The 25,844-nt window shown below is 45.4% G+C and overlaps 1 protein-coding gene across 1 annotated transcript in view; it reads left to right on the forward strand.

The window, feature by feature from the left end:
- The window catches only part of srgap3 (SLIT-ROBO Rho GTPase activating protein 3), a 492,705-nt gene that overhangs the window by 385,842 nt on the left and 81,019 nt on the right, over positions 1–25,844 (forward strand). Inside the window, exon 2 of the mRNA XM_041192000.1 lies at positions 24,673–24,735. Coding sequence (XP_041047934.1) covers positions 24,673–24,735 — 63 coding nt within the window. The remainder of the gene's footprint in view (positions 1–24,672; positions 24,736–25,844) is intronic.

The raw sequence follows: 25,844 nt of genomic DNA on the forward strand, positions 1-25,844 counted from the left end.
TATTTAAATAGAGGAGTTATACTCTGTGTTACAGTATTATTATTTAAATAGGGGAGTTATACACTCTGATACAGTATTATTATTTAAGTAGGGGAGTTATACTCTGTGTTACATTATTATTATTTAAGTAGGGGAGTTATACTCTGTGTTACATTATTATTATTTAAGTAGAGGAGTTATACTCTGTGTTACAGTATTATTATTTAAATAGGGGAGTTATACCCTGTGATACAGTGTTATTATTTAAATAGGAGAGTTATACCCTGTGATGTAGTATTATTATTTAAATAGTGGAGTTATACCCAGTGATAAAGTGCATAATTAAGATACCCAGCGGGCTTGAGTAGCAACACCATTTGTGTGTGATTCTTCAATCCCACTTCTGGAAAGCTCTCCATCAACCCTTTTAAAACCCTTCTTAAAATCCACCTGTTTGACCAAGAATTTAGTTGGCTCTCTGAAAACATCATCCTGTTCTTTTTGGACTTTTGGTCTAATTATGCTTCTGTAAAGGTCTTTGGGGATCACTGAGTAGAGACTGAGCCATCCCTCAAATGAGGGTAAAACACATGATGGGGTTGTGTGTGCATGATCTGTGGAAGTAGAGGCCAGAGTGGATCCATACTGGGTCCCCCCTTTCTTTGTTCTTCCTCTCACACAATTGTCCAGCAGGTGAACAACTGGATCTTTCAGATCTAAAATTAATCGATTTTTGTTGAATGGGTGTAGGATAAGTTATGGAGCAAAAGCGAGTACATGGAGTTGAGGGTTAGATTAGCTATGATCTAACTGAATGGTGGTTACGGCCTGAATGTTCTTCTCTTAAACCTATTGTTTGTATGTACCTATCCTGGGTATTTTTCCAAATAATCAAAATTTAAGGGATTTGGATAAGGCTTGTTCTACAGAGAGAATGAAAGTAAGCTATGCAAATTTAAAAAAAAAATATTTTAGAAGTCAGCATATCCTTGGTTGCTATGCATCTTTGGAGGTTGCTAGGCAACAGAACTGCCAGCTGACAGTCTACACTTGTCTTCAGTTTAGTTGGTTAGGAATAAGGGAATGTTCCATGGAAGTTTTAAACTGTAGGGCACGTTCTGGAACACATTTAGGAGGAATACTTGATTTGCTGGTGGGAATCATTGAATTAATGCAGCCTCCAGGCATGCCCCTCTGTAATTGTACCACATATTGAACTGTTTTTATATCTGTTTGCTCTACTGTTTTTTATGGTACAACACGAGAATTAGTATTTAATCTATATCAGAATCTTATGTTTGCCTCTCCCCATCTCTTTGGTTTCCTCCAGCACTGTAAGCCCCCCACTCCCAAACTCTCTACTCCTCTGACTCTGGCCTCCTGTCATCCTCCCTTATCCTGCTCCTTCATCATTGGCAGCAATGTTTTAAACCCTTACACTTATCCACATTTCTCCCCTGCTCTAAAGCCCCCCCTTAAAACCCATCTCTTTGACCAAGTTTTTGCTCACCATTCCTAAGTTTGCCTCCTTTGGCTTGGCATCCACCTTTTTCCTTACATCTCCTATGAAGCATTTTGGTGCATTTTCCTACCTTAAACATGCTACATAAGTTAAAGTTGTTGTTGGAGATAATCAGGATGATGATAAGCTATAATGGAGTGCCCACATTTGAGTGGTCACCTGCCATTGAGTTCACTTCTCAGCAATTTGTTAGTGACTGGTTAAATTGGTCAATATAGACTTGTCCGCCAATTCGACACTCCGCATAATCTTCCATCCCTTGGACTTCAGTGGAAAAGGAACCTTTGTACATAACGGACAGCAAAGTCAATATTGCCCATTTTATTCCATTGGCCAAAGTTAAGATTATCACCAAGGTATCCAAAGTCTTCATAGAACCATAGGGTGAGAGCACAGGAACTGGAATGTGCCCCTTCTGGCTTGATGCCCATGGTTATAAATTGGCAAAGGTCATTGTTGAGTGGCATTCTCAGAAATTCTGAAATGCTATTTTGGAGGAAGAGCGGCTTGGTGTCTTTTCTTGCTGGCATGGAGTTGGAAGTGGCACAGAAACTACATTTAGATGCGATTAGCCGACACTTTATCTTGCAGCTATTGGAGCAGGGCCAGAGAGTTCTCTTAGCACAGAAGTTGGCCAAAGACACTTTCATTATGGAAATCTGCCACCATCTGTGGTTAACTAAAGAAGTTAGGAAAACATCAAACTTAAGGAAAAAGCATAGAACTGTGCAAAGATGAGTGGCAGGTCAGATAATTGGTCAGAATATAAAGAATGGCAGAGAATGACTAAAAGGCTAATCAGTACAAAGAAATTAAGTATGAGAGGTAGCTAGTTAGATATGTAAAAACGAATAGCAAGAGTTTATACAGGTATTTTAAAAGGAAAAGAGTAAATAAAGTGAGTGTTGGTCCTCTAGAGAGTGACAGTGGAAGTTAATAGTACATAATAAGGAAATGGCGGATGAAATGTAAAAATATTTTTCTTCTGTTTTCACTATAGAGTATACAAAAACATTCTGGTAATAGTTGTAAATCAGGAGGTGGAAGGGAGAGGGGAACTTGGTGAAATTACAATCACTAGCGAAGCAGTACTGAGCAAACTGATGGAGCTGCGGGCTGACAAGTCTCTGGGTCCAGATGGACTTCGTCCTAGGGTCTTAAAAGAGGTGGCTAATGAGATAGTTGATGCATTAGTGTTAATTTTTCAAAACTCCCTAGATTCTGGAAGGATTCCGTCAAACTGGAAAATAGCAAATATAACCCCTCTATTCAAGAAGGGAGGGAGGCAGAAAACAATAGGCCAGTTAGCTTGACGCCTGTTGTAGGGAAGGTATTAAGGAGATTATAGCTGGGCACTTAGAGAAACTCAAGGTAATTGGGAAGAGTCAGCATAGTTTTGTGAAAGGGAGTTATGTTTAACCAATTTATTGGAGTTCTTGAAGGAGTAACATGCACTGTGGATAAAGGGGAGCCTGTAGACATGCTGTACTTGGATTTCCAGAAGGCATTTGATAAGGTGCCACATCAAATGTTTTTGTGGAAAATAAAAGCTCAAGGTGTAGGGGATAACACATTAGCATGGATAGAAGATTGGCTGGCTGGCAGAGAGCAGAGATAATGAATAAATGGGTCTTTTTCTGATTGGCAGGATGTGGCGAGTGGGGTCCTGCGGGGACCTGTGGTGGGGCCTCAACTTTTTACACTTTATATCAATGACTTAGATGAGGGGAGTGAAGGCATGGTGGCTAAATTTGCAGATGACACAAAGATAGGTACACAAGTATGTTGTGAAGAGAACATAAGGAGGATGCAGATGGATATTGATAGGTTGAGTAAGTGGGCAAAATATCTGGCAGATGGAATATAATGTGGGAAAATGTGAAGTTGTTTACTTTGGCAGGAAGAACAAAAAAGCAGAGTATTACTTAAATGGAGAATGATTGCAGAATTCTGATGTGCAGAGGAATCTAGATGTTCTCGTGCATGAATCACAAAATGTTAGGATGCAGCTACAGCAAGTAGTTAAAAATGCTAATGGAATGCTAACATTTATAACAAGAGGAGTTGAACAGAAAAGTAAGGATGTTAGGCTTCAGTTATACAGGGCATTGGTGAGACTACACCTCAAATACTATGTGCAGTTTTGGTCGTCTTATTTAAGAAAGGGTGTAACTGCGTTGGAGGTGGTTCAGAGGAGGTCTATTAGATTGATACCTGGAATGAGTGGGTTGTCTTTTGAGGAAAGGTTTGACAGACTGGGCTTGTCCACTCCACTGGAGTTTAGAAGAGTGAGGGGTGATTTGAGTGAAGTATTTAAGATCCTGAATGGTATTGACAAGATGGACGTGGAAAGGGTGCTTCCTCTTGTAGTGAGTATAGAAATAGGGGGCACTATTTTAAAATTAGGGGTGGTCCTTTGAGGACATAGATGAGAAGAAATGTTTTCTCTCAGAGGGTTGTGCAACTTTGGAACTCTGTTTCAGAAAGCGGTGGAGGTGGGGTTATTGAATATTTTTAAGGCAGAGACAGATAGATTCTTGTTAGACAAGTGAAGCAAAGGTTATCAGGATAGGTGGGAATGTGGAATTCAAAACAAACATCAGCCATGATCTTATTGAATGGCGGAGTAGGCTCAAGGGGCCAAATGGCCTACTTCTGCTCCTATTTCATATGTTCGTATAGGTTGGTGGGTGGGTGCAAGCTACAGTAGTGTATGGCACTGTACCAGGCTTCACTCACTCAGGATCTTACAAGCCAACTGTCGACGGGGCCAATATTTGATGAGGCCTGACAGACCGTTAAATAATGGAAAATCAGTTGCAATTGAACGTAACCCATCTGGCTGTGTGAGGCTGCCACAAAGGAGTGCTTTTTGATCTCAGCTTTTACCCGGCTGTGGAAGCTGCTGTTTGGATCCCCATAAATGTCAGTGGCTTAAATTTTTTTAAAGTTCAAAGTATAAAAGACTCAGTCATCCTAAGATGACCTCTGGAAACAGAACCAGTTCAACTTACTCCTTATGCTCCTGCATAAAGGCCTGTTGATCACAGGCTGGCTCATTTAATGCAAGGGAAAATGGCCGAAAATTAGCTCCTTGTTAATCTTCAACCTTGGAAACTCTCAAAACTGCCCCACCACACAATCTAAACAAACAGCAAAGTCCCTTGAAAATAGTGACCTAGGAGGAAATGATCTTGTAATGTCTCTCGGGCAGAACCTATCATGAGAAGGGGCCCCCTTCTTTCGTTCTATTATCCAGTAAGGTTGGTGCTCCCCAGTCTACCACCAATATGGTGGTCTCCGCGCCACCACCATCTGCATGCAGCAGGCTCTGCCATCAGTATCTGTCCATGTACCACTCTGAACCTGGTTACTGTTGGCTCTTCTCTAGGAGTTTGAGCCAATGTTGCACTATTGTGTAGCACAGAGGGATGGCACCATGCCCCTCTGTTTGGTGTACAGCTTCACCTCCACTGCCTCATATGTACTAATCAAAGAAAGAGCAATAGTAAGATGCAAAGGAGGAACCTGAATGACATAGTGAATAAATGTATTTCCTGGTATGATGCAGGCCAACAGGGTTCAAATCAGTTCCTGGTCTGTAATGAGTTTGCTCACCCTGGCTGGAGTTACAGTTAACCTGTTGGTTCCAGGGTTCAGTAGAGGGGCATTAATCAGGGTTCCTACTCCTGATTATTGTCCAAACCCAGTGTGGGTGTGAGGACAGGATACAGTCTCAGATGTGATGGTTCCTCCGAACCCTCTGTTGAATAGCTTCACCCTGGGCTCACAAAAGAAAAATTGTCACTTGTTGGGGGAGGGGGTTGGTGGGCCGCTGATGCCCTGGTAACCTTATCCTGGCATGAATCAAGAATCTTTCAGGAATGAACTTCCCATTTCAACAACACTTTTGGCAGGTTGCACTTTTCAGTAAGATTCCAATCACTGCTCATTTGCCCAAAGTTAGTATCATTACAGGAACAGACTGAAATTTGCAGTCACAGATCTGTCACAGGGTAAATCAAAGCACAAGCCTCTCTCCTGGTTGGCAGCCTCTCCCATTACCCCCCTTCATTCCTCCTATATGTCCTATATCCTTGTGGACTCCCAATTTCTGAGAGAGATTACTTCACCAGTTCATTTTCACCAGTGAAGCATTGCGCAGATTTTTAAAATTTATCCGTGGGATGTGAACGTCACTGGCCAGGCCAGCATTTATTGCCCATCCCTAATTGCCCTTGAGAAAGTGATGGTGAACTGCCTTCTTGAACCGCTAAAGCTCATGTGGTGTTAGAGAAGGAGTTCCAGGGTTTTGACCCAGCAACAGTGAAGGAACAGCGATATATTTCCAAGTCAAGATGATGAGTGACTTGGAGGGGAACTTCCAGGTGGTGGTGTTCCCATCTTCTGCTGCCCTTGTCTTTCTAGATGGTAGTGGTTGTGGGTATAGAAGGAGCTGTCTAAGGAGCCTTGGTAAGTTCCTGCTGTGCATCTTGTCAATTGGACACATTGTTACTACTCTGCCTTGGTGGTGGAGGAAGTGAATATTTATGAATGGGATGCCAATCAAGTGGGCAGCTTTGTCCTGTATAGTGTCGAGCTTCTTGAGTGTTGTGGGAGCTGCACTCATCCAGGCAAGTGGGGAGTATTCCATCACAACCCTGACTTGTGCCTTGTAGATGGTGGATAAACTTTGGGGAGTCAGGAAATGAGTTACTAGCCGCAGGATTCCTAGTCTCTGACCTGCTCTTGTAGCCACTGTATTTATATGGCTAATCTGGTTCAACCTCTGGAATATCCTCTGCAAACCCCTTGATGGCAACCTAATAAACAGCTCCAATCTCATCTCTGACTCATGACAAATGGTATCAGTTATCTTGATGTCGAGGTGTGACTGACCTGTGCTGATGTCCCAACAAGTCACTTTGGGTCCTCTGACAGAGAACTGTTATAACTGGTATTGTATGGTGATGTTCATGTGCAGTTTTGAGTTTTTAAAAAGGAAAAATTGAATAAATTAAGGGCAAAGTTACAAAGAAAGAGTTGCATTTATGCATCATTTTTCATAAGCTCAGGACATCCTAAGGAACTTATAGCCAGTGAAGTACTTTTAAATTGTAGCCACCGTTGTTAATGTGGGAAACGCAGCTGCCAATTTGTGCACAGCAAGCCCCCATGAATAGCAGTCAGATAAATGGCTAGAAAATATGTGAAATATAAGTTGTTTTAAGCTTTGTTCAGGAAGCCAAATTCCAGTTGCATTGGTTGAGGGATGCCAGGGCATCGGGAAGAAAAAGCCTAATCTTCTTCAAAATTATATCTTTTACCCCCATCTGAGGTGACAGTTCAGGCCTCAGTTTAGTTTCTCATTCATTTAAGAGAACCTGAGCACTGGAATGTCAGCCTAGATCATGTGCTCAAGTCTCTGGAGTGGGAACTGAACCAACAACCTTCTGACTCTGAGGTAAGAGTGCTACCCATTGAGCCATGGCTGATACTGTACCTGCGTAGGGAATAGGAGTGGAATACTGTGGTAATGCATGGAGTTGGGAGCTAATGTTGAATGTTGCTGTTGGTATAGGATGGTTACAACATAGAAGAAGGCATTTGGCCCATCATTTCTGTGCTGGCTCTCTGCATGAGCAACGCACTTAGAACTACTCTCTCGTCTGTTTCCCTAGAGCTCTGTAAACCTTTGCTGCTCAGATAATTATCCAATCCTCTTTTAGAAATCCACAATTGAGTCTGCCTTCCCCATACACGGCGTAGTAGTATAAGCGTCCTTAATCAATTCAGCCACCCTACTCCCTTCCTTCCTTTCCTATCATTCCTGAACATCTTGTGTCCAAGAATATTTAATACTCAGTCCAGCCCTTCTTTAAGTCAGGTCTCCATTATCACCACAGCATCGTATTTCCACGTGACTATCTGCACCTGCAGCTCACCATCCTTATTTAGCACACTCCACACATTCACATTCTTGGATAGCAAGCCCTAATTTAGAGCTTATTACATTCATTCTTATTGTGATCTCACCTATTACCTTTCTATTTCTTACTCTAGTGCTATCTGTCTCCCCAAATTCGTTGAGCACCTTGATGTTCGTCTCTAATATGACCTTGTGGTTTCCCCACCCCAGCAAGTTAGTTTAAACCCTTCCAAATTGCACTAACAAATCGTCTAGCCAGGAAATTGGTCCTGGCTCTGTTCAGGTGCAACCTATCCAACATGTACAGGCCCCGTCTTCCACAGAACTGGTCCCAATGCCCCACGAATCTAAAACCTCCTTCCTAGCACCATCTCTCCTGCCATGCATTCATCTGCTTTATCCTCCTTTCTCTAAACTGACTTGCGTGCAGTACTGGGAGTAATATATTTGAGATAGAAAACAAAGCGCTGAAAAAAACTCAACAGGTCTGGCAGCATCTGTGGAGAGAGAAATCGAGTGAAGGAGAGTCATATTGGACTCGAGACATTAACTCTCGTTCTCTATTCACAGATGCTGCCAGACCTGCTGAGTTTTTCCAGCACCTTTTGCTTTTATTTCAGATTTCCAGCATCTGCAGTATTTTGCTTTTACTACATTTGATGTCCTGCTTGTTACCTCCCTAAACTCTAGGCAAAATCGCCCCAGATTTGTACTAAGTGTGGTAGCGGGTGGGATAAAGAACGTTTTACCCGCCGGCCGCAATGACGGGTTTTAATACTGTTTTGTCCCAATCCCACCTCATTAACCATGCATTCCCAGAAAACACACTCTGTTTTGATGGCAAACAGCCTCCGATTTGCCCACTCCGTCATCTCCTCGCCACTTCCTCAGGCCGGGCACCCTGTTTAAAGTGCAGCTGCACACAAATCTCTCGGTGTTTCCACCCCAAGACTGCTGCGCAGAAGACATGGCCCCAAAAGGCAAGAAGACCCACATCCCTGACAGGCCTTTTGAACACTGTGGAGGCCCGCCGTGATGTCCTCTATCCCCATCCTGGCTGCAGAAGGGGCAGCAACATCACCAATCTGGCTTGGGAGGCATTGGAAGCAGTGGTCAGTGCAAACGACCTGCAAAACAGGGCAGCCACCCAGTGCCAAACAGGATTTCTCACACTTACAAATCCATCACACAGGACCCTCACTGAACATCAGTTCAAGGGACATCACCATTCACACACTCACACACACCGTCATTGTCCTTAACCTGTCCATGGCGCCACTCACCACCCGCACATGCCAGACATACTTCTCATCTGTCCCGGCGGGTGTCCTGCTTACACTCTCTCCATCTGTATTCATGCAAGACAAGCTGGCATACAATAAGAGGGAGAGGTCACAGACTGGTGGAGGATTGCCTGAAATCAAGATCCTCAAGGACTTTGAAAACAGAGCTGGCGAGGATCTGCACCATTCCTGTGCTGAAGGTGAGGTCGGCAGTACTCTACTAAGTGAGGATCCAACAATGCAATGTCCATCAGACAACCATGCTGTGAGTGAGTTCTCCTGCTCAGCAGTCCCCTGCAATGCACTAATTATCTCTCCTTGCTTTCGCAGGCACATCTTGGAAGCAGCCGAGGGGATCCACGGTCCACGTCCTTGACAAAGACGCCTCAAAAGGGGAATCTGCTGAAACCCTCATTGAAGGCCCATCATGGTGCTCATTCATATCCTCCACCAGCCTAGAGACACACACCTTGAGGGGACCTAGCTTTAGAGTAGCCTCGGGGTCGCAATCTGGTGAGCACATCACACTGTCTGATTCACAGCAGGCGGAGGCAGGGTCTTCCCAGGTTCCCGGCATGTGGAGGACTGCTGGAGTCCAGAACGTTGCTGAGTCCGGGACAGTTGACGAATCTCTGGACTCGGTCATGTCACAGTTGCTGGAGCTGCAATGGCTAGCTTGGGAACATCAGGAAGGGGTGGCCTCAGATTGCAAGGCACAATGGAGGAGTCCATTTGCCTTCAGTCTGAGGTAATAGTGCTGGCATGCCAAAGCACTGAGATCAACACTGGTAGGATGGCAGCCACCATGGAGACCTTGGTCCAGGACATGGGTCCTGCACTGCTGCATGGGCTGAACTCCATCGCTGACGCCATAGTTGGCCTCTAACAGTATATAAGCGAGAGGGGTGCAGGGCAGCTTGATCTCACTCTAGCTACCCCTTCCTCTCGAGGAGTCAGCCAGGGGCCCTCGGGCACCCATAGGATCAGCAAGTGCACACCCTGGGGCCATCCATCCAGGTGACTCCAGGAGTGTCTGGCTCATCCGAATCCCCTCTTCCTGTGACCTTAACAAATCCAGCTCCACAGGCCTAGGAGGGTGCCACTGCCACACAGCAGAGTTCCGAAGACAGGCCGGGGCCCTCAGAGAACGTTGACAGGGTGTAGCAATCAGCAGGCTGCCTCCACCTCCGCTGTTGATGTTGGGAGAGCACCAAGACATAACAGCAGGGTTAGGAAGGTTAAGAAAATGTAGTTGCACAGCCTGGGGATGGGTATTAATCACTTGTACATAATGTTCACTATTATACATAAATTCCCTATTGAACATAAATTCCCAAGAGTGTCTCCCTGCCAATGGCTCCTTGTTCTGATGAGCAGTGTTTGTGTCACACAGATGTGAAACCTTTCTGTACAAGATAAAGGCAGGTGTCTAGTCCAGGGCCTCCTCCCTGTGCTTTGTGCAGCCTTCCCAGCACACTGATGGTGCGCCGTCACTGACACTGGTCACATCAGTCAGGCCTGCACTGGGGCTTATCATTGCTGCCAGAATGTCCTGGGTCAGCGGCGCAGAGTTCCCTCATTCTCTCTCTCTGTGCTCTCAGCACTTTGAGGTGCCCCATACTATCAGCACCTGTGTCCAGTGACAGTGTGATCCTGAAGGGTTCAGCTAATGAAGGATTCCATAGGATCAGAAGAAGTTTATATGTTTCCCCGCTGCATCTCCATGATATGACCATGTTCACAAGTGAGGTGCCATCAGCCAGGCTGGAGCCAGACGTTCACATAAGGTTTGTGAGGATATATGGACTGTCCCCACTGCATGTGATCACCATCCTCCTGAATGTAGGGGCTATGGGCATCCGCTGTGTCTCCATGACAGGAGCCTTATCACAGAGGGTATGTGTGCTATGTCATGAGTCACTGGGGATAGTGCGCTGTAACGTTAAACCCCACTGCTCCCAAGCTGCAACAAATGCAAATAAGTTTGATCAACCCACCTAATTGTTTAGGTTAACAGAATACAAGCACCAGGTTTGTAAACTTAATAAGTAAATACCTGTTTATTGAAAAATTGTTAACCGGTGGCAAAAGAAAGAAATATGAACTGTTAACCTGAACTCTACCACTTTTTAAATCCCTATAAACACTCACACATACAATAAACATCACTGAGATGTGGTTGAAGGAGGGGCAGGGTTGGCAGCTCAACATTCCGGGATACGGAATCTTCAGGCGAGTCGGGGAGGGGTAAAAGAGGAGGAGGCATTGCATTATTAGTTAAGGAGTCAGTTACTGCAGTAAGGAGCGGTGATATCTTGGAGGGGGCATCGAATGAAGCTTTGTGGGTAGAGCTTAGGATTGAAAAAAGGGCAGCCACATTGTTAGATATTTATCTTAGACCCTCAGATAGTCAGCGGGAAATTGAGGAACAAATATGTGCACAATTTGCGGAGGTGTGTAAAAACAATAATAGGGTGATTTCAACATTCCCAACATTAATTGGGATAGACAAGGCATTAAGGGCTTGGATGGAGTGGATTTCTTGAAATGTGTACAGGAGAACTTTTTAGATCAATATGTAGAGGGTCCAACAAGGAATGGCGCAGTGCTGGACCTAATTCTGGGGAATGAAGCTAGGCGGTTGGCTGAGGTGGTGGTGGGGGAGCATTTTAGTGATAGCGACCACAACATGGTACAGTTTAAGTTTGTTATGCACAAAGAAATAGACAAGTTGCAAAAAAATGTTTTGGATTGGGGGAGAGTGGATTTTAGTAAAATAAGGCAGGTTCTGGCCAAGGTAGACTGGGAACAGTTACTTGTGGGGAAATCTACAGAGGAGCAGTGGGGGGCATTCAAAAAGGAAATGGGTAGGGTACAGGCTCAACATGGTCCCTCTAAGGTGATAGGAAGGAGTAACAAGCCCAGAGAACCATGGATGACCAGAGATATTCAGGATACGATGAGAAGGAAAAGAGGGGCTTTTAGTAGGTACAAGGGAAGCAAATCAGTAGAGGCATTAGTGGAGTACAGAAAGCACAGGGTGGAGCTTAAGAAAGCAATTAGGAGATCAAAGAGGGGATATGAGAAAGCTCTGGCTGGTAAAAGTAGGGAAAATCTCAAGATATTCTATTTCAATGGGAAGAGGATAACCAGGGAAAGCGTAGGGCCCATAAGGGACCAAGGGGGCAATCTATGGGTGGAGCCAGTGGATATCGGTAGAGTGTTGAACGAATATTTCATATCCATCTTCACCCAAGAGAATGAGGATGAAGGCATCGAATTCGGGGAGAGAGACTGTGAGGTTCTTGAGCAAATTGATATAAGGAGTGATAGGGTATTGGACGTGTTGGCAGGCTTAAAAGTGGACAAATCTCCAGGTCCAGATGATTTGTGTCCCAGACTGCTGAGGGAGGCAAGGGAGGAGATTGCAGGGGCTCTGACCCAAATTTTTAATTCCTCTTTAGCCACGAGGGGGGTGCCAGAGGACTGGCGAACAGCTAATGTGGTTCCACTATTTAAGAAGGGTTGTAGGGATAAGCCAGGGAACTACAGGCCAGTGAGTCTCACATCAGTGTTAGGGAAACTATTGGAGAAAATTCTGAAGGAGAGAATCTGTCTTCACTTGGAGAGACAAGGTTTGATCAGGAATAGTCAGCATGCCTTCGTCAGAGGGAGGTCATGACTAACAAATTTGATTGAATTTTTTGAGGTGACCAGGTGTGTAGATGAGGGTAGTGTAGTTGATGTAGTTTATATGAATTTCAGCAAAGCCTTTGACAAGGTCCCACATGGGAGACTTACAAAGAAGACAAATGCATATGGGATACAGAGTAACTTGATAAGGTGGATTCAAAATTGGCTTAGTTGTAGGAGGCAGAGGGTGATGACAGAAGGATGCTTTAGTGACAGGAAGCCAGTGTCCAGTGGCATAGCACAGGGATCTGTGCTGGGTCCCCTATTATTCGTCATTTATATAAACGATATAGATGACTATGTGGGGGGTTGGATTGGTAAGTTTGCAGATGACTCAAAGATTGGCCGGGTGGTTAACAGTGAGGTTGAGTGTCTTGGGCTACAGGAAGATATAGACGGGATGATCAAATGGGCAGATAAGTGGCAGATGGAATTTAACCCTGAAAAGTGTGAGGTGATATACTTTGGAAGGAGTATTTTGACAAGGAAGTATTCAATGAACGGCATGACACCAGGAAGTTTTGAGGAACAAAGGAGCCTTGGCATGTGTGTTGATAGATCTCTGAAGGCGGAGGGGCATGTTAGTGGGCTGGTGAAAAAGGCATATGGGACACTTGCCTTTATCAATCCAAGGCATAGATTACAAAAGTAGGGAGATCATGTTGGAGTTGTATGGAACCTTGGTGAGGCCACAGCTGGAGTATTGTGTGCAGTTCTGGTTACCACATTATAGGAAGATGTGATTGCAGTGGAGGGGGTGCAGAGGAGATTCACCAGGATGTTGCCTGGGATGAAACATTTAAGTTATGAAGAGAGGTTGGATAGACTTGGATTGTTTTCATTAGACAGAGAAGACTGAGGGGTGACCTGATCGAGCTGTACAAGATTATGAGGGGCATGGACAGGGTGGATAGGGAGCAGCGGTTCCCCTTATTTGAAGGGTCAGCAGCGAGGGGACACAAGTTCAAGGTGAGGGGCAGGAGGTTTAGGGGGGATGTGAGAAAAAGCTTTTTTACCCAAAGGGATGTGAGGAAAAACTTTTTTACCCAGAGGCTGGTGACAGTCTGGAATGCACTGCCTGGGAGGGTGGTGGAGGAGGGTTGCCTCACATCCTTTAAAAAGTACCTAGATGAGCACTTGACACGTCATAACATTCAAGGCTATGGGCCAACTGCTGGTAAATAGGATTAGGTATGTAGGTCAGGTGTTTCTTATGTGTCGGTGCAGACTCGATGGGCCAAAGGGCCTCTTCTACATTTGAGATTCTGTGATTCTGATAAGACGCACAAAAACATGGATTTTAAGGGTGGGATAAAACAGTTCAATAGCACCAATTCCGGACCAAAGGATTCAATGGGTTGATTTTGATTGATGTCTTCCAAATTCCTTTCAGTTTTTGTTGATGACACAAGGTGGTCTTCCAGCACTTTCAGTATTTAGTTCACTGGTTGAGCACTTGCCTTTCAATGTCTCTAACAATGATTTCCCCTTTTCCGCTTGTCAGGGGTTTTCAGAGAGAGAGCAGGTTACAGAGATATGAGGAGAAAAGGCCAGCTAGCTATTATTGTGGAATTACTGGAATCTGACACACACAGGAGGCAAAGGTTTTAGGTCTTTCCCCTTTCAGGCTAGGAGCTATTCTGCTGCACTGCTCTCACACAAATCCTGGTCACCCGGTTAGGAACCAAATAAAATGTTGTTGTCATACAGTTCCCCATTAGACCAAATTCCTCCTTGGCACCATACTGTCTTTCATAGCACACTCTGTTCCAGGACAGCATCATTGTATATCCCTCCACTATTCCAGTAGACATGTATTACAAACTGCAGCCATTGTAATTTTAATCCATAGTCCAACAGAAATAAAAAGATATGTCCTTTACAGCTGTCATCAGCCAGACAGGAGTCAAATGTTCACATATGCAATATGAGGATCTATGGTGTCTCCTCACCGCACGTCATCATCATCCTCCACAAATCTAGCAGATATGAGGGCCTACCAAGCGTTCCTGCCTCGCCTGGCCTGTGTGATGGCCTCATCGTTGTCATCCCTCGCCTTCGGGGACTTCCTCACGTTCATCCACATCAATGTCCTCCTCATCGGAGGAGACATACAGCTCCTCCATCTCCTCCTCAGGCAGCTCCTCTCCTGTTGCAGCGCCAGGTTGTACAGGGAGCAACAAGTGACAGTGCTGTGAGACACCCTCTGTGAACTATATTGCAGGGCTGCATCGGACCGGTCCAGGCACAGAACCTCATTTTCAACATTCCAGTGTTTGCTTCACCAAAGTCTTGAGATGCAGAATGAGCCTAGTTGTACCTTCTCTCTGCTGCAGTCTGAGGCAGCTGCACTGATGTTATCAGCCATATCCCCTGTGGGTAGCCCTTATCCCTGAGGAGCTACCTCTGCAGTCTCTCTGGACCCTGGAAAATTTCAGGGATCTGAGACCGAGAATGTAGGAGTCATGAACACTCCCTGGGAACTGTGCACAGACCTGCAGGATGTATTTGTGGTGGTCGCACACCAGCTAAATACTCAGAAAGTGGAAGCCCTTGCGGTTGACCTAGTTGATCGCTTGTTATCATGGAGATCTAAGTGCCACGTGAGTGCAGTCAATGGCACCCTGCACCTGTGGAAAACCTGAAATCTGGGCAAATCCCAGCACTGTTGCAACCTGGCTTTCCTGACCCCAGGTAAAATGCAGGAAGTTGTGTGCCTTCATGAAAATGGCGTGCGTGATCTCCTGGATGCATTTGTGGGTGGCGGCTTGTGCTTCCCACACAGGTCACCTATGCAGCCCTGGGAGGAGCCACTGGCATAGAAATTGAGCACCATGGCCACTGGCAATGGATGTCCTCTATGTCCCTGTGGTGCCAAATCCTGCAGCAGGTGGCAGATGTGAGTGAGCAGTTCCCTAGATATGCCCAGTCTTCAGCGATAATGGTTCTCGGTAATCTACAAGAATAGCCAACGCCATCTATAGACCCTGGGTCTAGCGAGGCACCAACCAGCGATGGCTCGCTGTGGCTCTTCAGTGGCTTGTGCAGGAACCCCTTCTTCCTGAGGGTGCTGCTCCTCCCTCTGCCCAGCCAGGCGCCTCCGTCACTCTCTTCTCTGTCGTCTTCACTCTCGGTGCACCATGAGGGACACAGCTAGTTCACCAGGCTCTATGTTCCTGATGTTGTCCTCTTGCAGGATGAAACATCGAGAGAGATGAGTGGGTTAGCTTGGGTGTTCTAAGAACATCTCTTGGTTAAATCTGAAGGCCGCTTAATGTATCCCAGAGAGTGCTGGCCACCATTTGGATGGCCAGAGTTTAGTGCGCTGCATAGCTGCCCGAAACCCCACTGTCCTCTGCCCCACTCCACCTAACCGATTGGCTGCAGTTTTACCCATTGGACTGCATGCTGTGCTCTCAGCTCAGGCACAGGCATTCTCCTAACCCACACTGCAAGGCTGCACTGTTAGCTTGAACCATGGGGGAGGTTGGTCCAAACATAAATGATGACATTGCAAGGGGCTGTGAGCACCTCCACCAGTAACTGCTCCATGGCCAGCTTTTGCAAGGAGATTGTACAACATGCCCGGTTGTCCAACTGTTCTGCAGTCCACTAAAACCCTCATTAGTTTGCAGTCTGTACCCAAGGGGTGAAAAACCCTGGAGCACTTGCTGGCACTTTGCTGCCTTTACATTGCTTGAGTGGGCAGCTAAGCTAGAGGCCCGGCGTGATGTGGTCTACATGAACTTTAGCAAGGCTTTCATGGCACACTGGTCACAAAAGTAAGAGCCCATGGGATCTAAGGCAAAGTGGCATGTTAGATCCAAAATTGGCTAAGAGGCAGGAAGCAGGGGGGTGATGGAAGAGGGATGTTTCTGTGGCTGGAAGTCCATTTCCAGTGGGGTTCCACAGGGCTCGGTGCTGGGGCCCTTGCCCTTTGTGGTGTACATAAATGGTTTGGAATTAAATGTTGGGGGTATGATCAAGAAGTTTGTGGATGAAACGAAATTTGGACGGGTGCTAAATAGTGAGGATGATAGCTGTAAACTGGAGGAGGATATCAATGGACCAGTCAGATGGGGAGAGCAGTGGCAAATGGAATTCAACCTGGAAAAGTGTGAGGTAATGCACTTGGGGAGGGCTAATAAGGCACGGGATTACACTATGAATGGTAGGACCCTGGAAAGTACTGAAGATCAGAAGGACCTTGGTGTGCATATCCACAGATCACTGAAGGTAGAAGGGCAGGTAGATAAGATGATTAAGAAGACATATGGGATACTTGCCTTTAATAGCCGAAGCATAGAATACAAGAGTAGGGAGGTTATGCTGGAACTGTTTTAAACATTGGTTAGGCCACAACTGGAGTACTGCATGCAGTTCTGGTCACCACATTATAGGAAGGATGCGATTGCACTGGAGAGGGTGCAGAGGAGACTTACCAGGATGCTGCCTGGGCTGGTGGGTCTAAGTTATGAGGAAAGATTGGATAAGCTGGGGTTATTTTCCTTGGAGCAGGGAAGGTTGAGAAGGGACTTGATAGAGGTATACAAGATTGAGGGGCATAGATATGGTAGATAGGAAGGCACTTTTTTTCATTAGTAGAGGGGTCAATAACCAGGGGGCATAGATTTAAGGTAAGAGGTAGAAGGCTAAGAGGGGAGTTGAGGAGAAATTTTTTCACCCAGAGGGTGGTAGGAGTCTGGAACTCACTGCCTGAAATGATGGCTGAGTCAGAAACTCTCATAACATTTAAGAAGTATTAAGATACTTGTGTTGCTATAGCCTCCAGGGCTATGGGCCAAGCACTGGAAAGTGGGATTAGTGTAGTCTGTTCTTTGTTGATGGGTGCGGACACGATGGGCCAAGTGGCCCCCTTCTGTGTTGTATGTCAATGTGGCTGTGCCTGAACTGTCTCAGCTGTGGAGGAATTGTCACTTTATACAAGGTGTGACTATTGTGTGGCCTCTTCCCCCTCCCCCCACCCCAAACCCTACCCACCCCCCCAAGCACATTGTTGTCCACTATCATCAACACTGTGCAGCCCTTGCCACCACACCCCCATCCCTTCACAACTCACCTCAACTGCTGTGCAGCCCTTGCACTGGCACCACACTATCAGCCAGCCAGGAAAATGCGACTTGCCTGTGCCCTCACCTGAATGCGCAGAGCCCATGAGGCCCAACAGGGAACAGTTGCAAGCACTGCACAACGTTATTGAGCACTCACCTCTTGAGTTCCCCTCGAAGCGCAGTTCACCAGGTGCACACCTTATAAATGCTGTTGTGGAACACATTGGCATGCAATCATGCCAATGTGCTCAGATGTTCTAGCGTGGGGGGATGATTCCGGCGAGCTGGGCTTATAATGGTATGCAGATGTGTTACAATGAAGATCCCTATGTGCGACGGTTGGAAACACGGATCGCCATTGACAGACGTCGTGAAACCGATTTTTGGCCCTCCTGCCATATTGTCTGCTCACATCCACCATGATGCCCAATGCCAGCGGTCACGGAAAATTCCACCCTCTGACTGCAGGCCACCTCCCTCTTTCTACTTATGTTGTTGGTAACGATGTGGATCATGACCTCTGACAGTTCACCCTAGCCCCTCAGGGTGCTCTACAGCTGCTCAGTGACATCCTTGACTCTAGCACCAGGGAGGCAGCACACCACCCTGGATTCACATCTGTGACTGCAAAAACACACGTGCTCCTCAAACTATCAAATCTCCTATCACTATTGCTTTTTTTAATCTTCCTCTTACCCCTGTGCCAGCCGTGGTGCCATGGACTTGGTTCTGGCTGTACTCCCCAAAGGAACCATCACCCTCACCAGTTATCAGAAGTGATTACTAGTTGGTTACCCATTCCCTTTCTTGAACCCGGAGCTCGACCTCCTGCAGTTGACAACGCTGTGAAGGAATATGACCTATAGTCTGGGGTTGGAGTTCGACTGTTGCTGGTAGAAACTGGTTAACAGAGTGAGTTATTGCATTTGTTTTGGGTAGCAGGACTGGGCAGCATTATGGTGATTGCAATCTTGTCCTCGTTTGGATCCAAGTGCACATGCTTTCCAGCAGAATTAATAGTTAATGATCAGGAGCCATGGCAGATCACTCTCCTCTTTGTCCAGCAGTGGTTAAGCCAATTCCAGCATGTCTGCTGCTGTGGAGACAAACTAGCCCAGTACAGGCCAGGAATGGAACCTGGCCATTTCTGGTCTTTGTGTCTCAATATCACAACATGAGGCTGTCGGGGAACACAGTAGTCTGCATTCAATTAATGGGTCCAGTAATTAACTTCAGTAAATTACTTCTGTGGCTGCATTCGAGTCTGCTCTGATTTCCATTCATTGTCCATTAGGCTGAATAAAAAGCAGTGTATGGTATTCCATGAGCACCAAGACCTAGTCCCAAGGTGACAATTAATGACAGCTTTCACTGATCAAAAGTGTGTATATGTTGGTGCGTGTGTACGTTGGTGCGTGTGTATGTTGGTGCGCGTGTGTGTATGTTAGTCCATGTACGTTAGTGCGTGTGCATACGTTAGTATGTAAGTCTGTGTGTGTTTTTGTGTATCTGCATGTTACAGCTTAGCTATAATCTAATTGAAAGGCAGGCGAGGTTAAACAGGCTACCCCCGTTCATAAGTTCATTGTACGTTTCTAAGCATGTTTTTGTGTGTGTATGTTTGTGTGCTTGCTACAGCACAAAGGGTGGGCACTCAGACCATCATGCCTGTCCTGGCTCTTTTGAAGTGGCTATTCAATTAGACCCGTACCCCTGGTTTTCCCCATAGCCCTGTTAATTTTTCCCTTCAATTACATATCCAATTCCCTTTTGAAAGTTACCATTGAATTAGCTTGCATCACCCTCTTAGCCAGTGCATTCCAGATTATAACTGCTCGCTTAAATTATTGTTCCCCTTCCATCGCCTCTGGTCTTCTTGTCAGTCACTTTAAACCTATGTCCTCTGGTTATTAATTCTTCTTCCACTGAGAACAGTTTCTCCTTAGTTACTCTATCAAAACCAAAACTGAACACCATCCCCCAGCTTAGGCCTAGCCATTTATTTGTGAAGCTTTAGCATAATTTCATTTGTCTTTTTGTGTATATGAGAGAATCTTGGGCAGGGTCCTTCCAGTACAGCACCCTTGATGGTTGAATTGGTTGAGAACACACTGTACATACTCACACAGGAAGGATGGCTGCCTGGGTGTACAGTACCCATCTCTCTATTCAAAAGTTCAAAAGCTGGTGAGAATATGGTTGCCAACTGTGACTAAATGTATAACAAAAACAAAAACACCTGGAAAAACTCAGCAGGTCTGGCAGCATCTGTGGAGAGGAATACAGTTAACGTTTCGAGTCTGAATGCCCAATTCGGACTCGAAACGTTAACTGTGTTCCTCTCTGCAGATGCTGCCAGACCTGCTGAGTTTTTCCAGGTGTTTTTGTTTTTGTTTTGGATTTCCAGCATCTGCAGTTTTTTGCTTTTATCTTAGTGACTATATGTATTCCTGGAGGCTTCATCGCATGACTTGTCCCCACGCTCCAGCTATTCGTAAGCAACTTTGTGATGTACTGCCTTCCTACACCAATTGGAAAGCAAAAAGACTCATTACCCAATTGGATGATGCTTGACTGTTGGCCAAACAGCCTTCCCCCCCAACACCGGCCCCCATTTTCAATATTTTTATATCTGGTAAAGAGAAATGTTCAAAGAAAATAGGGGACAAAACTTTTTAATGTCTTGATGATTTTCTCCGGGGTTACACACAGCAATGTCCTGGAGAGTCTAGGCCAATCCTGGAGGGTTGGCAACCTGAGGTGAGAATATTGGTCAGGAAATCAGAGGGGAGTTGCATTACCAGGGAAGAAAAGTTGAATGCAAGGAAAGAGTTCAGCCAGTAATGAGCTACATTTATGGCTCAGTCCAGGGTGCTTCAAGGAGTGCCATTCATTAATTCAATCTACACCCCACCCCCACGACCACCACCCCACAGCAAATCAAAGCTCTTTAAAATCCAATCAGAGCTGCGTTTACAAATGGACATGTTTGAGCCTTGCTTTATGAAGATGAGCCCACTGAGAACTTTAAAAGAGCTCAGTGGAGAGGAGACATCATCAGACAGCTTGCTTAAAATCATTGCTTGAAGGCAGTAATGGTAATGAAGCTAATTCTATCAAAGTATGATGGTAATTCCTGGCCCTGAGGGTCTCATTACCATTCCTTGTTCTCCTTGGGTTGGTAATGTGCACGCCCGGAGGTTACTAATGACCCTGGTGCCTGGTCAAAAATTATATTACTGTTGTGATGCAGCCTGTGCTTCAACAGCTGTCTATCACGAACAGCTCAGACTGGAGTGGGCACATACAACATTAATGACATCTTGGAATGGGAATAACAGAGGAGTGGATTGAGCTGTGAGGCGGGGAATAATGTCACCGTCCTCTGAGCTGTGGATTCAAATCCTGCTAAAGCAGCCACCCAGCCGGTGACCTTGCTGTAGACTCTGTTTCTTGTGGGCCTGGGCTCCCGATCTCAGAGCCTTAGCAACCAAAGGAACCCTCGCCAAGAGTGGAATGATGAAAATCAGGGCTTCGCGAGAGACCAGAATTGGTGGAGCACAGATATCTTGGAGACATGCGGATCTGGAGGATGCTGGGGAGTAGTGAAGCCTTTAAGACCCCCTTTAAGGCAGGATCAGACTTGGCAGTAAAGCTTTTTTGTGAATCGATTTTACCAAGAGAAAGTCAAGGCAAGTTTATTATTTTCTCAGATGAACATTGCCAACAAACTTGGGCGGTGATTTAATTTTACGCAGAAGATACTCCTGTGTCAAGATCTGGATGGCAGAGCGCACAAAATGGTTTCTCTCTCAGCTTCAATCTTTTTAGCCTGTTTTCCTTTTGCTCTTATCTCTGGATGCTCTTTCTCTCTGCTGCCAAGAAGGGAAACTCAAGGCATCCTTTATTCTGGCTGTTGTCCAATTAACCCCTTCCTCACTCCAATTATCTTTAGCCCTGTGTGTGGGGACACTTTCATTGGACCTGGAGTAATTTATTTGGCTGTTGATAGCCTTATATATTTGCGTAAATAATGTCCTTTCTATCTTGATGCTTTCCCTATCTGGCAGAGAAAGACGAGCAGTTTTTCACAGCCTGCAAGGCCTTGCCCATGCTATGAATAAACTCTTTTAAAACTTGACAAAAACGCCCAGAACACTTTTACCTTGACATCTTTTCTATATTGTGCTCTACTTAAGTTTTCCCACTTTACTATTCTACAAAGAAGGGTATCTCATTAAGTCAAGTGCCAGTAAACTACAAATAGATGTTAGTTCCTTATATTATGGTTAGATTTTAATAATTAATATTCTTGTTAGTAACCTAGTAATCTTACAGATGAGAATTTTTAAGTTGAAATGTTGCCAGACCAGAAGCGGTTCATGAGGGCAGGCCCAAGATACATTACATGAGCAACTAGGTGTTATACATTGCCTGGGAGTGTTTGATGGGGACCGTGTAAAGGGAGCTTTTACTCTCTATCTAACCCCGTGCTGTACCTACCCTGGGAGTGTTTTATGGGGACAGTGTGGGGGGAGCTCTACTCTGTATTTAACCACATGCTGTACCTGTGTTGGGACTGTTTGATGGGGGCAGTATAGAGGGAGCTTTACTCTGTAGGTAACCCTGTGCTGTACCTGTCCTGAAGTCTTGATACTTGTTGTTGACCCTGGGTCCTTGATTCCTTGACACTAACATCCCTCTCTTCAATGAACACAAAATTCACGTTAGAAGGAAAGCAAAATGTTTTGAAATGTTGTCAAAATGTATAGCTCTGCTCTGCATGGCTAATATTCCATTTTACTATGAAGCTGCAGGCAATTGTCTGACAGATAATTACAGCTCTGACCTTCCACCACAACTGAACTGTTTGCGATTGAAAGTCAGATTCAGCCCATGTTCTGGCAGTCAGTTTGTGTAGTTATCAGCTTGAATTGGCGCCTGCAAGATTCAATTTTCTTGCAAGGTAATACACCAGAATTGGATTATCCTGTGTTGAGCATGGCTAAGGCAAGGAATAATCTAATAGCTTCTGGGTACTTTACAGACCCAGCAACTCCCCCACCCCAAACTTGCAATACTCTGTTGTCCCTCCATGTATTTGCTTAATGACAGATTAAGAGGAAACTGATGGATGCATTGAACCAGGTATAAGTGATATGATGTGATGTGATGATGAACTTGTTGTGTCATGCTTGCTTAGTCTATTAGCACTGACTATCCAGGCTGGCATATATAGAATGGGCACTGAGGTGAGATGCCACCCCAGCATGTGCCAGGGCTGCCAAGCAGGAGGGCCAAACAGTATCTGTGGAATCCCACATTCAGGATTTCAGTCGAGGGGGCAGAAAATCAACTCCATTTTCTTGTCTGTTGCCCATAACCCCTGACTCCCATTTAGCTCAAAAATCTGTCCATCTCAGACTCGAGTAAATTCAATCTCTCAACCTCCACAGCTCTCTCGGGTAGAGAATTCTAAAGATTCACAATCCTCTGAGAGAAGAAACTCCTTATCTCCATCTTAAATGGGAGACCCCTTATTTTGAAACTACAGCCCCCTAGTCCTAGATTCCCCCATGAGAGGGAAATTCCTCTTAGCATCAACCCTGGCAAACCCCCAGGGACTTTTTTGTTCTTCATTGTTTCATTGAATGTGGGCGTTGCTGGCAAGGCCAGCGTTTGTTGCCCATCCCTAATTTCCCTTGAATTGGGTGTCTTGCTAGGCCATTTCAGAGGGCAGTTAAGAGTCAACCACATTGCTGTGGGTCTGGCGTCAATATGTAGGCCAGACTGGGTAAGGATGGCAGATTTCCCTCCCTAAAGGGCATTAGTGAACAAAAATTGATGATAGTTTACTGAGACTAACTTTCAATTTATTAATTGAATTTAAATTCCACCAGCTGCCGTGGTGTGATTTGAACCGGTGTCCCCAGACAATTAGCCTGAGCCACTCGATTACTAGTCCAGTGACATTACCACTACACCACCATCTCCACTTCTATGTTGCAATAAAAATTCCATTTCTCATTTTTCTAAACTCCAGTGAGTATAGGCCCAACTTGCTCAACTTTTCCTCATTAGACAAACCCCTTATCCCATGAATCAACCTAGTGACCCTTCTCTGAACTGTCTCCAGTGCAAGTATTTTGAGAGGGTGTCTTCTTCTTAGTGCTTGAAGAATGAGTCAGTGCTGGGTTCGATGTTCTCATTTCTAACAAACGCAGTGAAGCACTAGTTTAATCTGAGCACCTTCCACACTCAGCTGACTAATCTATAACTGAACAGTTGTTCAGTCAGACTGCACCTGCAGGAAAGCTGCAGAGCCACTTGTTAAAGCTATTGACTGTGTACTTACTGAACTCAAAGCTTGCAAATGTTGGTTTGTGGCCTGCAAGCTGCTTTTGATTCTGATTGACTCAGGTGAAAATGTGAGAACCCCCTCTCCCCATGTACCCAGAAGGCCCTGCTTTAGCTGGTCACCTTATGGTGGCCATTTATTCCTGTATTGGAATAATTATTTGTGTAAACACTCCTTGGTGTACCTTTTCTACAGCTTATCATAACTCAAAGTGTACCTAACCCTAATTTATGATCAGGAGATTTTCAGAGATCATGATTGTACCTCAAGCAGAGGTGTGTGTTGGACTGATCTTTTTGCCCCCTCTTACACACGAAAGTCATCAATTAGTATTTGCCATATTTGGGATGCCCTATAAGCAAAGTATTTTTAACCGTGGCACCATGTTGCTAAAAAACTAGGACCCTAGGTTCCCTGCACCTGATTTTTGGGTGCTTTGGGTTGAATTGCATTTCTATTGCCGACTCCCCAACCATCAACGTCGTGGGGTTCGCCGCTGACCAAAATTCAACTGGACCGGCCATATAAATGCCATGGCTACGAGAGCAAGCCAGACACTGAGCATTGTGCAGTGAGTGGCTCACCTCCTTAATTCCCCAAAATATCTCTACCATCCACAACCACAAGTCAGCGGTGTGATGGAATACTCTCAACTTGCCTGCATTAGTGTGGCTCTAACAACAATCAAACCTCCATGTCATCCAGGACAAAGCAGCCCGTTTGATCAATTGGTTAGAGCTTTCTTTTTCAGGATTATGTGATATAACATTTTCAAACAGCAGTATCGCAGAGACAACTGTGTAGATCTAACACCCTGGTGTTTTTTGTGCTTACAGAGCAAGGAAATTGGCCAGCAGATGCATGAGGAGCTGTTAAAGGTCACCAATGAGCTGTACACTGTGAGTATCAATTATTAGTATTGCAAGCACCCAGCTCTTCTATAGTGAGCTTTGTGCCAGAGTCACTATTCTGCACCAGCTATTTCCTTTGTTAGTTTCTGGTGAATGTTTGGCACACCTCAAGGTGACAAGCAATCATAACCCATTTGAGGTATTATCCATCTGAGCCAAATCCCGGGCAATTACACCACGGGGTTAGACACAGTTTAAAGCTCCCTCTACACTGCCTCCATCAAACACTCCCAGGGCAGGTACAGCATGGGGTTAGATACAAAGTAAAGCTCTTTCTATACTGTCCCAATGATCAGTAACAGGGCAGATACAGTGCGGGGTTAGATACAGAGTAAAGCTCACTCTACACTGCTCCATTGGCCTCCTCTGTCCCCAATGCCACCAGCCTCCTGTCCTGATCACCTGTCCTGCTATGCTTCCACCAAGATCCCCTATCATGGTCCAACCCTCAGCCCCACTAAACCAGGTGGCCTCCGCCTTGCTAGCAGTAGGTGCTCCAACCTTGCATTCATCTTCAGCAACTCCCCAATAAAAAGGCCAAAGGTCCATTATCAGACACTCCTCAAGCCTCATCATTCAGGCACTGGGTCTGTACCCTGATGGGTGAACCTGAATTTCTTGGCCATCGTCTCCATCCTTTAAATGGCTGATAGACAGTGGAGCCTTTGAGCCAGCTCACAGTGAACATAAACACGGGATGGAAAATTGTTTGAAAAATTTTAAGGTATTCAGCATATGATAACTCATCAAGGTGATGGGCAGCATGTTGAGCTGTGAAGCTGCCTTCTTAATTGATTGAAGGTACGCTACCAAAGTTGTTAGACTATAATCTCATTCCAGGGTCAATTGAAAGGAAGTTTCTCAAACAGAAACCCATCCGACCAACATATTAATAGCCAGCTCCTGTCATTTCATATAGAAATGATATCCCAGATTTTCAGATAGAATATTGATCTAACTGATTGGCCCAGTCTGCCTCAACTATACTGAGGAAGGACAAATGTGTTATCACAGGGCTTGCTGTAAAATCTTAACAGTGAGCTTGCAACCATCTCATGCTGGGGTATGCAAGCTTGGGGCTGGAAAATAGGCTTTCC

This window comes from Carcharodon carcharias, chromosome 7 (genome assembly GCF_017639515.1).
Source record: "Carcharodon carcharias isolate sCarCar2 chromosome 7, sCarCar2.pri, whole genome shotgun sequence".
Lineage (NCBI taxonomy): Eukaryota > Metazoa > Chordata > Chondrichthyes > Lamniformes > Lamnidae > Carcharodon > Carcharodon carcharias.